The sequence below is a fragment of the Mycetomoellerius zeteki genome, unplaced genomic scaffold, assembly GCF_001594055.1.
Source record: "Mycetomoellerius zeteki isolate Tzet28-1 unplaced genomic scaffold, Tzet1.0 scaffold138, whole genome shotgun sequence".
Classification (NCBI taxonomy): Eukaryota; Metazoa; Arthropoda; class Insecta; order Hymenoptera; family Formicidae; genus Mycetomoellerius; species Mycetomoellerius zeteki.
Genome location: NW_017256319.1, coordinates 516,628 through 531,736, shown reverse-complemented (window position 1 = coordinate 531,736; position 15,109 = coordinate 516,628). Strand labels below are relative to the sequence as shown.

Below are 15,109 nucleotides of genomic sequence, written 5' to 3'. Positions count from 1 at the left end.
TCCGTCGTCCGGCCGACTTGAAGTTTCAGAGCAGCGGATTTCGCGCGAGATATAGACTCATAAACACGCACGCGTACACGTACGCGATCACACACACACACGCACACACATACACACACACGCACACGCACGCATACACACATACACAACGCACCCTGTGTACGTATCCACGCTCGTGTGTCCGCGCGCGCGCGCGCGCTCGCGAGTCCGTCGTTAACCGAGCCGGTCACCGCACACGTGTAATATCGGCGTACCGGGTGAGCAGTGGTGTATAGGACACACATCGTGCATACGTACACCACGTATCATACGCGCGTACGCTCTCTTGTTTCCCGGTTACGCATTATTACGGTCGAACTCGAGCATCTACCTGCTTGCCAGGAATGCCGCCGGTCTCACGTTGTCAAACAGTCGCGATACGCCGGACGAGCGATAATAACGTGAGTACCGAGTGTGTGTAGTGAGCGATCGCGTGGTCGCGATTCGTACGCGAAAACTGCAGGAGATAAAGCATCCAGCCAGGCAGACAGTGGCCAACTGTGGGACGACGATTCGTTTCGAAGCAGCGAAGGACTTTTCGGAACAACGAGAGAAAGGGAGGATTTTGGCCACGTGCGAATCGCCTGGAGAAGCATCCAGGTATCGTCAGTGAGACAAGAGTCACTATCTCGGTGCGCGAAACGTCATCAACTCCAGGTTCCTTCGGCAGGATTTTGCAGGAAAAAAAATCGCTACCCGTCCGCGCGCATTTGGTGGGGGATGGGTTAGGGGATCGGTGCGTTAGCCTCTATGGATTACTGGCCGAGTTGACACGCTCACCGGCCGGCGGGCGAGGAGTAACTCTCCTTTGGCGACGATCCATGTATGAAACGTTTCGCGAAGTGCGTCGCTACGGTTCGTGGGGAGATGCGTCTCCCCTAGATAGTTAGTGCCGATGGTGAGATACGCGAATAACGATCGTTGGGTTTTTCTCGGCTCCGGTTGTCGCACAGAATTAAAATAGGGATAGACGAAGAAGGAAAGAGACAAGAGGGAGACATGCGGTTCGCATCCTCGACGCTGCAACGACGTCGTCAACCGCCGTTGTCCCGTCGGCGACGTCTAGACTGACCACGCATCCGTCTGTTTTTCGTCGGGATTCCGAGAAGGAGGAGGAGGAGGCGGAGGAGGAGGAGGAAGAGAAAGAGGAGGATCCACAAGAACGAGTGCAACGGCGGTCGTTCCAACCGACCCGATCCAAACCGTCGCGTCGGCGAACGACGACTGTCTCTTCGACAGAGTGCGAGAGCGACGAGGAGTGCGGCGAACTGATTTCAACCGAGTCGGAGGGATGTCACGGAGAAAGCAGGCCCGACCGAGTCGTGCTCATCTCGAGGAGGATCTTGTCCAGAGGCCTCTGTTGACCAATCCCATTGGAACTGTCGCGGGCAATATCCGTAAGTGACTCTTTTCCGAAGGATTTGTCTGGATAAGAGAGATTATCCTCGTTTGGAATGTTACACAGTAGTTACCCTCTGCTCAGATCGAATTGCTTTCGAATACATTCGCAAACGATACGAAGAAAGCGATGAAACTATTAGACACGACTGATGGGAGATAGATAGAAAAACGAACTCTACGATACCCAAAGAAATTTATCTTGGAAAAGTTTAGTATGTTGGCTAGAGACCGTACTTGAATCACGTATACGTTTCGTGATCAAAACATTAAACTTAACTATCAAATATATTATATAAATATATGCTATTCTAGCGCTTGAAATTAGGCGAGAGAATCGTGCGTTACTGTGTTTATAAAACGATTCAAAACACAATGTATGATGAAAAGAGTGATAATCTTTGTTATAAAATACAAAATAAAACTTCTTACAAAATACTTTTCCTAAAACGTTTCCTATAAAATATAAAAAGCGATATAAAAAACAATGTCCAGAAAAGTACACGGTGTGTACAACACAATAAATTTCTTTCAACTATAAAAACCACGTTTAGTCAGACATTAATAACACAGTTTCCCTTCCACACAGTTATAGTTAAAACTCGTCCTTTTCCTGACCCACGTATACAAGTTCAGAGCAAACTGTATCGAGCCAAAGTTACCCTACTCACCCGGTAGTTCGAAGTAACAATAACGCGATAAGAAAGCCTCGGAGATATAGTAACGGTTTACGATATACGGCGCGCAGCACAAGCGAGGATGCTGGAACTAGTCTGATACGTGAGAAAAACACTAGCGACGATTACCCGGGGCTGCGTCTGAGGATTTATCGTTTATCGACGCCGTAACGGTATTTCGCGGAAGATTCGCACAATTACTCCGCACGCGACGCGAGGCCGATTACGCAGTACGAGACTTATTGGGCGCCTTGGCGGTATTCATTCGCCTTAGTCTATTCTTATTTTAAGATCGTTTTAAGTAATGCCGTCTTAAGATGCTGATACAGCCCTCTGGCCGAGTCTTGTATTTGAGACAGTCTTAAGTACAGTCATAAGATGTCACGAACGAATCAAAGGGCTGTATTAGCATCTTAAGACGTTACTTGAAATAAGAACTGACTATGAATACCGGTCTCTGATTAACTTACGACGTCTTATAAGTACTGTACTTGACAGTCTCAAAGAGATAAGAATCGACTATGAATACCGGTCATAGAAACGCGGCGGAGGTGAATTTCATAAATTAACGCCATCAAAACGCGGTATGAGATGCGAAAATCTATTCGGCATTCTCCATAATACGGTCGGTCCACTAAATGCACTGGAAACCCGATTCACAAGCACTTTCCGTCGGGCTGAAACGCGCGCTTACCTCTTCAAGGATCCACCTCGATAAACGGACTTGTCTCGGCGTAACATCAAAGCGAGCCTAAGAAACGGCCGATAAAACGCTTCCATCTTGCTACCCGATGCCTCGACCGTAAGCTCTTCTCGCCGCATTTTCGAGTACGCTTAAATCGTACGAGAATTACACTTTACGTGAAGATCGCTCGGTTGTAATACACGCCGCTTCGCGATTGGATCTTCAGTGATCTTTACACCATATTACTTTTGCTAATAAACTTACAGTGTTTTCCAACACACACAACATTAATTTCAAGCTTTGTATCATAATCTAAACAATAAAATTAAAATATGTTATAAAATGTACTGAAACTTTTTAGACTGAAAAGACGGTGTACGATTTTTATATGCGACTTAACGCAACAGTGTTGTTTTCTAAAACAATAAATATGTCAGTAAATATAAACAATAAAATAACTATTTAAAAGATTTATAAGTGTCAAAATCAAATTTAATTTTTATGTGACATATATACTACAAAATTCTTAATGAAATGAAAATTCTTACGCAATATGGACTGTCAAACGTAGATAATTTAAGGCGTGGTGATTTCTATCTGGGATCATAAACTTTATCGGAAACATTTACATTTTTCCCATTAAACATAACCAGAACTTCTCTAATCGCGGGGAAGAGACGAAAGAGGATAAGAACACGTTACTATAAATCGCCTGGTTTTACTGAATCCACGTACCTGACATCCGTGTATCCATTTGGTACATGTACCACTCGCAGACATCACGTCTAAACAGGAAACGTTTAATGCTGGACACGCTTAACCTCGCCGATAAAAACGGATATTTCGTAGAGAAACCCTGAAAAATATTTTTCAGAACGATATTTCGTAGATACGTGGAAAATATATCGGTATAGTCGCGTGACGAATGAAATTTCAATAACGCTTCCATATCGGGTGGCGCCGAACGGGTGGTCTTAATTTGCCCAACTTTTTCAATTGTAAGTTTCCGCACAGTTCCCTCCCTGTTGTTGTACTCTCTGAATAGTTGGAACATCTCGAAAACAACATAAAGCGCGTCTCATTCCTGGCGCGTGTACGTGACAGGCCGGTTTCTTGCTGAGTCAGAAGCAAAATCGAAAATGTCTGCGGATATCGTGGTAACGATAAGTCTAGTCATGTACCAACATTTGTCTAAATAATACGCTAATTATAATTCGTCACATTTTCTCTAACAGATTCTTCTTGATTTAATATAGCGGAAGGATTTGATAAACTACCGCTTATTAAATCTAATGGCTTATTAAATATCAAATTTTCTTATTATCATATAATACGTCAATATATTTAATTATCTGCGCCTGTCTAGACTATATAAATAAAATGAGTAATCAGTATATAACAGTGTAAACACTGATTTAAGAAAACATTGATAATCGATAACAAATTTAAAAAATATTCAGTCTGTCATCAACTTCACTTATTGTCAAAGTTTTTCTACATCACACAATATATAAAAACGAAACTTTAGCTACAGTATATAAGGTAGATAAAATAGTATATGTGTAAGTATCTATAATACTATTTTATTTGACAAAATAATTGCAATATGTGTTTCCATAAAATTTAATGAAAAAACTTTTTAGAGAGCAAACTCTCTTAAAATTAAAGGATACGTATTTCTTTATTTTGTATGAAAACCATATTATTTATATTTTGTATTATTATATCAAATTGAAGTCTTTTTCTGCTTTCGCCAATATTTGCAAATATTTTTTTCATCTCATACCTACATTATAAATACTGTCATAAGTAAAGCTAAACGTTAATTGGATTTTTTAATATATTTATCGTATTTTATGCTCCATATCATCAATAATGTTAAAATTATGATCAATTAATACTTGACGTCTAGTAACTAAAACAGTAATGATATTTACTAACATTGATGATATTTAATATTTTTACGTATCGTAACTGAGCATAGATAATTTCCTGATCAAGACTCGGAAATTACGGCTTCTTATTACAGTCGGCCTTCGTCTTCAAAGAGACATAACGAACGTTCATGAATCATAAGTCTGAAACGCAGTATTCACAAATCAATTTACATTTCTTTTGCTGTTATCTTAATGTTATACATACTACGAAAATATGAGCATCCAATGTATCAACGGACCGTTGTATCAAACAGATAAAGCGATTAATATAAAGAAACAAAATTACAGTAGGTGTAAAAAATATTCATACAGCCATGAATTTCAGTAAGACGTTTAAATCATGTTTATTAAAATTTCATAAAATAAATAATTCTACATGTATCTAGACATCTTCATAACAAATTTTATATAAATAAGACTAACCTCCTTTGCATTTTTAATAAAAATATTAAAAATTCAGTAACTGATAGAAATAGATATGTAATAATAAAGCATAGCTCTTTCCTCGGTTCTTTTTTTTCTTCTCTCTCTCTCTCTTATATTCACTTATAAATAAATCATATCAGTTTATTTGAAAGTATAACCAATATAATCATATCGATTTATTTGAATTAAATTATCAGAAAAGTAATTAATTAACATAATCGATAAACTAGAGACCTATACCAGTCGAAGCTAGATCTTTAAATAATTCAATTATATACATACTATATATGTACTTGCATATATACCATATTTGTGGTCCTTCAAACTGCGCAAGCAATTCTTAATAATTTTTTATGCACAATCAGGCATCATATTAGCAAGATGTTAATGTGCTGAAAAACTGTAAATGAATTTATTGCGAAAAATATTACCTTGGTTAGAGTCGAATCCGGATCTCTTGTATTTCATACGAGGTGTCCTAAGCCATTAGACTACCGAGACCTTAGTAATATTCTTCGCAATAATCGGTATATATAAGGAAACAACGTCTTTTTCAGGCGACGTAATATAAACAATAAGAATCTCTTAATTAATTAAACTCGAAAATAAGCGTTATCATTATGAAACGATGCAAAGACAATGGAAAGAATAAAAATTATTTTAAATTTATTTTAATAATGCAAAGCACTTATTGAAATATATCTCACATTATCGATGGACTACAATGTGTGATTTACAATTTATTATTTATTAATCATTCTCATTTGTGTAAATACTATTATACATTCTAAAATTATATTTCTTTTTTAAATATATGACATTAAAAAAATACATTTAAAATGTGCGATTAAAATAATAATCACAAAAGATTTTTTTAATCCACCACACCACATTTTCTGATTGTGTAAAGGAAGAGGGAGGGGGAATTATTAGAAATGATATTTCATCGCAAAGTAATATCGAAGAAAGCGGAGATATTTGATCGTAAGTTACGATCGTTTGGGAATTGGACGAAGCTTAAGGATATTGGAGTAACGCCAGAGCTCGCATTGGACAGATAGGATTATATATCGTTCACAGGTGTATAAAAATTACACGGATTACGCGGCGTGTTCGCACGACGTGCACGATGTGTCATTTCTCATACAGACCAAAGGGAATGTTCTAATACAGCGATCTGTCTTTTGAATCATGGAATCATCCAGGGTGGTGCGTTTTGAAAGCCGTTTTCCCTTTAAGCTGTCAGTGAACAGTGGAATATGCTGACGTGAAGGAGATCGTTGACAGACGAATAGAGAAGTCTCGTCGTGTGTGTCCGTCGTGAGGACGACGGACGGGAAGTTGTCTGCCGCGTCGGACGGCAGCTAATGTGTGACAAGTAACTAAGAACCGTCTAACCGTCTGACTTGCACCGACTGCATATTAATAGATCCTAATATGTGCGCGCGCGCATTGCTCTTAAGCTCGGCATCATTATGCCAGCCGTTTGTCCCCCGAAATTATGTGTGTATAAAGACCGTTCGCGCGCGCGAAACTCGCACGCGATGCATTCCGTAAACAGTCGAGATAACGCCTATTCCGACGATAATTTGATACGCGCGAGTTAATTCTCCAAAACATCAATAAGATACTAATAAACGGAAACGGTCTGTCGCGAGATTTATCGTCTCCGAGACAGCCGCTACTTACGGCTTGTCACGAACGTAAACGAAAAATATGTCCGCGATGAAATATGCGTCTCATATTCGTGATCCGCGTATAGATTTGATAAATTGCACCAAGAGCGGCGTCTAAGGGTGTTCTGACGTCGGTTAATTATCTCAAACGTTGCGGGAACACTTTATCGGTTGCGATACTCTCTTCGCTCCCCATCGGGCTTTCTTAGTAAGAATGGACAATATACGTAAATATCGAATAGTATTTTGACATAGAAGAATTGGTTCATTGAAATAACATTTATGACTATTTATTGCCCATGCTGCTTAACATGTCCATCTTTGACGTATATACACACATGTAGATAAACATCGTGCTTTTCAATGAGGAGACATATCTGTACATTATCACGGTAGCGCAAATACAAATAGATATAGATAAAATGTTTAAAATTACTTCTTTGGAAACATTTTTTACATTTCTATTCATATGGAAATACTGACTGTTCATAATGCGTATGCGTTTATTTAGCGCTGCCTATTACTTATTATTTTTCTTGCAAATCGAGCATCGTAAAATATTAGACAATTCCGACAGAAATGAGAGAAGAAAACCAAAGCACTAAGATAGCACGATTGAAATAATGAGTAGAAAAAAATATGTGAACGATATAAAAATGCCAAAGTCACCAAAAAGAATATGAAGAAAGAATGTTTGACGTGTTATCGCTTGACCGTTTGTCATGTATGAATATTTAGACACGAATATCTACTATGTTACATGTATCAGTACAAGGAGACATGATTATCATGTCTTAACAGTTTTGCTTATTATTAATCGCTCACTGTTTATATTAACTTGTTCTCAAACTGATAACTGCACATAAATAAATTATAACATGTTTACCGAAATTTGCAAATAAATGTTAGAATCATAGAATTGAGAATTGTTACGCGCATGCCAGATATCGCTCATAAATATTTGTTTGCTTTCGTGAAAGCGCATTACAATTTACACATTGCATTTTTTACATCTAAATAAATAATTATCTATTGTTCGAGCATTGTTTGCACGGCAAGGTGAAAACCAAGAATTCGAGAATGATTTCCAGAGAGTGGCATAGAAAAGCGACGTAATGAGTTACCGTGTCTCTTTTCTGTTGCCACTATGAATATTTTCGGTCGGCATCCCGTGCATGCACGGAATCGCATGAACGTCTGACATATCTATTTAAATGCATGTTTTAAAAACAATGTTAATGGTAGAAAACGTATGATAACGTAGAAACGTATGGATCTTCGTCGTGCCTATCAAACTACATACTAATTATAACAAATACTAACTAATGATTTAACCGTTATATATTCAAATTAATTTAATAGTTCGAAAGTCAATCAAACACGATAAAAGCCTCAATTATATAGTAAAAAAATGAGACAAAGCATGTTGGATAAAAAAAGCTGGTAGAAATACATTGCGCACAGGAGTGCAAAAGTATAAAAATACTGACGCGTCTGATTTAAAATAAAAATCTTTCTCGTATATTAAGTGACTTTATATAAGCGGGTATATTGTACATCCTTGTTCAAACATCGAGGTCGATATTTTTTTCAGAAAATAACGAAGCAATTGGGGCAGAAAGAAGATGTACGACAAAATAACACAAATAGAAACACATATCCCATTCTAATAAAATTATCTTTGCTATTGAGTTGAATCACTGTCATTCTCTTATTCGTCTGTTACTATTTGCGTACTCGTTGTATGATTAAGTAATTTTGGCACACGTCTCTAAGTAAGTATCTCATATTATATGTCCAAGCAAAAGATGCATTGAAATGAATTGAAAATTAAAATCTTAGAAACATTGCATTCATTCTTAAATACTTTCACATTCTTAAATAAAATAAAATACACACACACACACACACACACACACACACACGAAATAGAATAATAAAATCCAGAAAAAAGGCAAAAACAGTTAATTATTTTTTGAATTTATCAAATATCTTTGATTTCAAGTAATTAACTGATGTGCACATCATGATAAATTCGAAAGTGAGACAGAATCGTAAAAGGCTTTAAGAATTCTGCCGTAGAGAATGGTGAGAAAGAGAGAGCGAGATGGAAGAATCCGCAGGAAAAAAGTATAGTTGCTGACTTACCGGTTTCTTGCCCTTCGTCGTGCGTGAATATTTTTGGTCGACATCGCGTGGATGCGGGGAAACGCGTGGGTGTCTGCGACTGTCCCGTCTGCCAACCCCAATCTATTAGACATCTTAGTGTACGTGCGCGTGTTTCTCACGCACACGTGATTCCACATGCACGCGTGCATTCGGGCCGGGCTCCCCTTTTTGCTCTCTTCGTCTTCTTCTGTCGCCGACGATCGGTAGAAAAAAAGGAGAAACGCTCGCGAGAGACAATGCCGATGCTCGTTCTCTCCGTAGAATCTCAAGAAGCGAATGACCGGGGTGTACCTGAAAAATTGATCGCGAGTTGGTCCGACACTGGACGTTCGAAATGTCGTCTTCTCATTCGCAGACGGAGCAAGGAAGACGAGAGTAAAAAGAGGGAGGACAAAATCTCACCACGACAACTATTGAGATTCGAGGATTGTCATTCACAATCTGCACATTGTGTGGAAACTATTATTATCATTACGACAATATTAGTCTTGATATTGTATCCTAATACTGCCTAAATATTTATACCGCAATATTAGTCAACACATAAGGTAAATAATAAATAATATCAAATAATAATAAAATTATAAAATAAATTATAAAATAAAATAATTACATCAATAATAAAATAAACGACAAAAAGATAAATATAAGAATCCAATATGAAGCAACGTATTTATACATATACGTAATAAAACTGTCAACAAAATATCTTTTTTCAATCAGGATTAAATCACGATGTGATTATAAACAGATCAAAGTTGTTACGTTGATATATCGGCGCATTGTTTTATGCCAATTGTCATAAAGTCGATTTCGCGACAAGATACAGAGACTGGTCGCTGGCACGACGATGGAACGTACTTTATCCCGGAGTGGAAGGTGAAACGTGTGGTGGTGAAGCTGCAATTCGAATTCCGTGCGGCAGTAAGGCGGCACCTTGCATGTTACCGACGAGCCCTCGCCTCGCGTTGAACAATTACCGCGTAATATTATTTATATTGATGCCCCGCATTGCGCGCGCGTTTCGTCATTTCGTTTCTTCCATCAGCATTATGTCACGGCTGTACCGCCATTCTCTTTCCCGGCGACCGACCCGGTGCGACTCTACCTGGTGCGATTCGGTCCAGTTCAGTCCGCGTGCCCTTGCTGTAAAGAGCGGGGCTGTATAGCGCGGAGGGCGCTTCTTTTGCACGTCCTTCGCGCAAAACCTGGTGAGCATTCCTTCGCGGAAGAGGCGAAGGTCGCCAATTATCGAGTGGCGAGCCGCGAAGGCGGCTTAATGCAATCCCCTATGACGGGTCATATTCAGTTCCCCTTTTTGCTCCTACCTGTGGACGATGCCAGGCGACGATTCCACGTTGGCGTCAAAGAGCACCGACCGCTGCGTAAATCCCACTACCAACGCGTCCGTCTTCGTCTCTCATCTCCTCATTTCCACCCGGTGTTCTCCGTCTTGAAGCTATCTCCCTCTCTACTCCTCTCTGCTTCTACCGGATCCTCCTCGGCTTCTTTCTTTTTCTCATCGGGACATCATCGTTCTTCTCTCACGATTCGTACAGTACCGAATCTCGTGAGATCCGAAGAGAGATCGGATCCAGGTGATCGGCGCGTCGTAACCGTAATTCCTCAAAAAGATTCCAATGCTCGCCTTCTTTCCTCGACGTGGTTATCCTCCATTCTCTTCCTTTTTCCATCTCTTTCTTTTTCCTTCCCTCTGCGCCTTTCCTTTTGCTTTCTCATCGCATTGATACGTACTGTCAGCTTGTGTCCAAGGATTTCAGACGAGTAGATTTTCACGAACAAATTGATCGGGATGAGACCGGAACAGTATCTGGCATCACCATTAAACGAGCGTCTACGATGAGGACGTAGACTCTCGAGAAATCCTCACTTTCTTGGACTTTCTCGCGCCTATCGAGATCGAATTAGCGATCTCGTAACTATAACTGAAATCTCGCATAGTAACGTATTACCTGCATAGCAGACGATAAATATATTGTATAGATGCACTGAGAAAAAAATATACTAAATTTTAATAAATATTTATTTAAATAATACTAACTCAACATTTCCTTACGGTAAATAAATATTTACTAAGAAGAAATAATACACAGTTAAATTTATAATGTCAAGTTACTATTGTAAACTTAAATTATTTTTATCATTTTTGTAGGTCGCCACTGCTCCTACTCAATATATCGTTAATGTAATTAAAACACAGTGGAGTTTAAATTTAACTCAAAAAAATATATTAAATTTGACTCAAATTTAATTTATTATTTATTAAATGTATACATTAATACGAACATTGTTCACTTTGAAACTGTAACTATAAAAAAAAGGATTGATTTATATTTGACACATATAGAAATTAAAAATAACAAAATATTATTTAATTCAAGACATTGAGTTATCATTGTTCATTTAATTTCTAACAATATAGTTAAATTACTGATAAATTGAAAAGAATAATAGCTAATAATGAATCAATACTGGATAATTTTTAATTTATATGAATTTTTATTTTTACATACAATAAAACGATGAATTATAAAAGAGATTTACAACGTTTCGACTTTACTTACAATTAGTTTTCTACAATTAATCTATAATTGGAAATAATATACCTCAGCATCGCTTCATGGCATTAGAGTCTTATTAAATTAAATTGAAACAGCATAGTTCGCAAATTAAATGTCTTTAATTATACTAAATAAATATATGTTTACATTTAATAAATATTCAGCTATAGTATACTATTCGAAATATTTATTAAAATTTAGTACCTATATTTTTTCTCAGTGTCACAAATATTTATCATGCATTTTAAATTCGTGCAATTGCGCAGAACATAGTAATATCTTGAAACGAATTCATTTTTTGTTGCGCGCGCGCGCGTGTGTGTGTTGTGCGTTATTACTAATATATTAATGAAGACAAATATTATCATCTATATCAAATATACATTAATATTGTATAACATTTGTTTCAATTCACAGCGTAGTAGTTAAATTTATGGATGATTCTGAAATGGCTACTCTAAACCACGAAATATATAATTATATTTTGACATTTTTGAGCAACACTGTGTGACTGACCCTGAGTCGATGGAACATATATCGATCGCATTGATCTGACCAAAAAGTTTCAAGGACAACGAACGACGGCTGGTTATTAAAAATAACGGCTGGGTAATGTGAATTATTCATAAAATGCGACAAGTCTGACGGGTATGGACGAAATTTTAACGACGCAGGTGACACGTTGCCTTGAACTTATAAGCAGGACGAATAATTTCGGCGTGATGTTACACAATAATTCGCGCAAATCGAATTAACGAAAATCAGTTTATTATCGTACAAGAATAGTATTCGCATTCAAAATATATCACTTACCGACGTAGTAATAAGAAACAGTATGTAATTTATGATAACGAGGCGTGAATTATTAATACTCAAAACTGATTATCCTTTTAGAAAAGCATATGATGGAGCGTTTCGATTCGTTTTGCTGAATTTATAAAAGTTTAATGCGTGTCGGATAATTTACGGTTTCTAATTAAATTATGGAGCATAATGTGAGAAAATAGAAGCATCAAAAACTTGAACGAAAAAGAAATTTAATATTGAAGAGATCTATAAAAAGACAAATCTGAAAACTGAATAGTCAAAGAAATATAGATGATTGATTATTAAAAAATTCATTTAATCCCTTCTATTCATCGAAATAATGTAGGTCATTTTGCAAGTTGATAGCAATTCTAAAGTCTGGCTAATTAGCTTCCTGTTATTTTACATTTTTCATGAATACTTTTTAAAAATAACCTCATGTTACGTAACAAACTGATTTTACAATTTCCTCTTTTCACAATAAGGTATTTTAGTAACCAATTATTTAAATTAATTCACGAGTGAAAGATGAAAAAATATTGTCTGATGCGTGAGCGGAAACGTTCATTCTCGATTGCATGCGGGTCTGTCCTCCGAGCGAGCAAAAAGAAAGTCTCTCATCTACCTTTTCAGAAGGTGGAATATCGAGATGTGTGGGGCGACGGACATAGGAGTGCGGCCAAGAATCCGACCAATATTTTAGACGAGCACTCACATACTTATGTTGGCCAATCACGTTTTTGCATTCCAACGTCGCGCTTTCATATGCGTTTTGACGCGATTTTCTTTCACCTGTCCATCGATATCGTTGGCTGATTAGCGAGAGATCAACTAAGATTAACCCATGAACTTATCCCGTAAACAGTTACAGTACTAATTTTATCTGATACCGTTTGCTGAATTAATCGAGAAGTATTTAGAACGAAAGAGTTTGTTCATTTACTATAAAAATCGCTTACTAAGTCGAATTTTCTGATTTTCGAAGTCATTCTATTGTGTCTGTTTTTTTCTTTTGATATCTTTGCCTTTCAAAAAAGCATTACTTAAAACAGTTTCCTTCCAGGAAAAAAAAAATCTACATATGTAGTAGATGAAATAATGTTATTGAAAAGACTGTTTACTCGAATGAAGACGAACAAATGTTCTATTCAATCTAACAATAATCATTCATATTTATAATTAATAAACAAGATAATCTTATTTTTATATCTAGATATCTGCAATGGATATTATTTTAAATAATTATAATATATTATCTTTTTCGCCTGTCAGCACAAAAATATCATGCAATTAGTTTATTATAATATTATTTATATGCTTTTTCGATGTACTACTACTATTATAATGATGATGAAAAAATATTAAAATTGCAGACGTGAATAAATACGTAGAATATGCATAATATTGTCATAAATTATGGAACCCGCTGCTGCTTCATAGTCTTAACATTACCTAACCTACCTCAAGACATAGTATCTTTGGATCTAGTCGCATCACATTACGGAGAAAATTACGTCATGCAAAATATTCCTGTATTTAATTGCTGCGTATCGCGTAACATCGAATCGTCCTGATGCGAGACGTTGCCGTAATAAAATACACTTTACGAACAGGACAGGAATTACCGCGCGCACGACTGTCGCTAATTCCAAAACTCTCTGCGCTCGTACGTAACGAGAAACAGCATTCTCGGATCGAAGCTTGAATAGCTTGTGGAACAACTATTCCCGTAAATACTATAAGTTAAATCAACGACTATAATTTAGCCACGCTTTTTACAGTAAAGGAATTGTTGAGGAATACTACAAATAATCTTCGTAACAATTTCATTTCACCGCATCTCTTTGGTAGAGGGGAATACATTCTCATATATTTCTCTGACATTTGACATATTCTCTAATTTATGTTATAAATGAATTTGTTTAAATTAACGGATAATTTTAAAATTTTTTCCTTTATCATACAAATTAAAGCAATTATACAAATTGGACAATGCATTACGTTTACATAATTTGTTCACTATAATAAGAATAGAAGAAGCATAAACAATAAATGCACAATATTCAAAATTATATACGTATATTATGTAAAATTATTTGGACTTAGGGTTTGTATTTTTAAATAAAGGCCGGAAATTGATTTTCATACGATTTAAATGCTTTTAAAAAATGTATTATTTTGATTTATTATGCCATTATATATAGTATCGCATGTAAGTTGATACGCCTGGGATTATGAATTGCTAATTCTAATGTACGTACCATATTCTTTTTTGTTAAAAGAGATCTTTCAATGAGATTCTTAATTATAATTTTTATTCAGTAATCGTTCAGTAATTATGCGCAAAATCTAATACCAGTATTTATAGTCGCCCGCAATATTTTACAAACGAAACAATTGCATAATCTTTAAGAAAAATATATTCTAGTCATATCATATTTTAATCATTTGTTATATGTTGAAATTCTGAATATTTCTTTTCCTCTCTTTTAAATATGTAGAAATATACATATATTTAAATCAACTTATACATATAATCTTCGAAGGTATTTATAAGTATTTAGCATGGATCTTTGATTATGATTTTTAAAAACGTTTTTTTTTAATCGATTTAATCGATTACATTATACGATATAATATTTCGCACGCTAAATGATAAAATTCAAAGAGATAGAGAAACCAACTTCGCGTACATCGTTTATTGGCATAGGTG

General features: G+C 36.4%; 1 protein-coding gene across 1 annotated transcript in view; it reads left to right on the top strand.

Moving 5' to 3' along the window:
* The first annotated feature begins 746 nt into the window (after window positions 1–746).
* salm (spalt major) overlaps window positions 747–15,109 on the top strand; it is an 84,600-nt gene continuing 70,237 nt past the window's right edge. Inside the window, 1 exon segment of the mRNA XM_018462317.1 lies at window positions 747–1,436. Within this exon segment, the coding sequence (XP_018317819.1) occupies window positions 1,331–1,436 (106 nt within the window). The 5' untranslated portion in view covers window positions 747–1,330.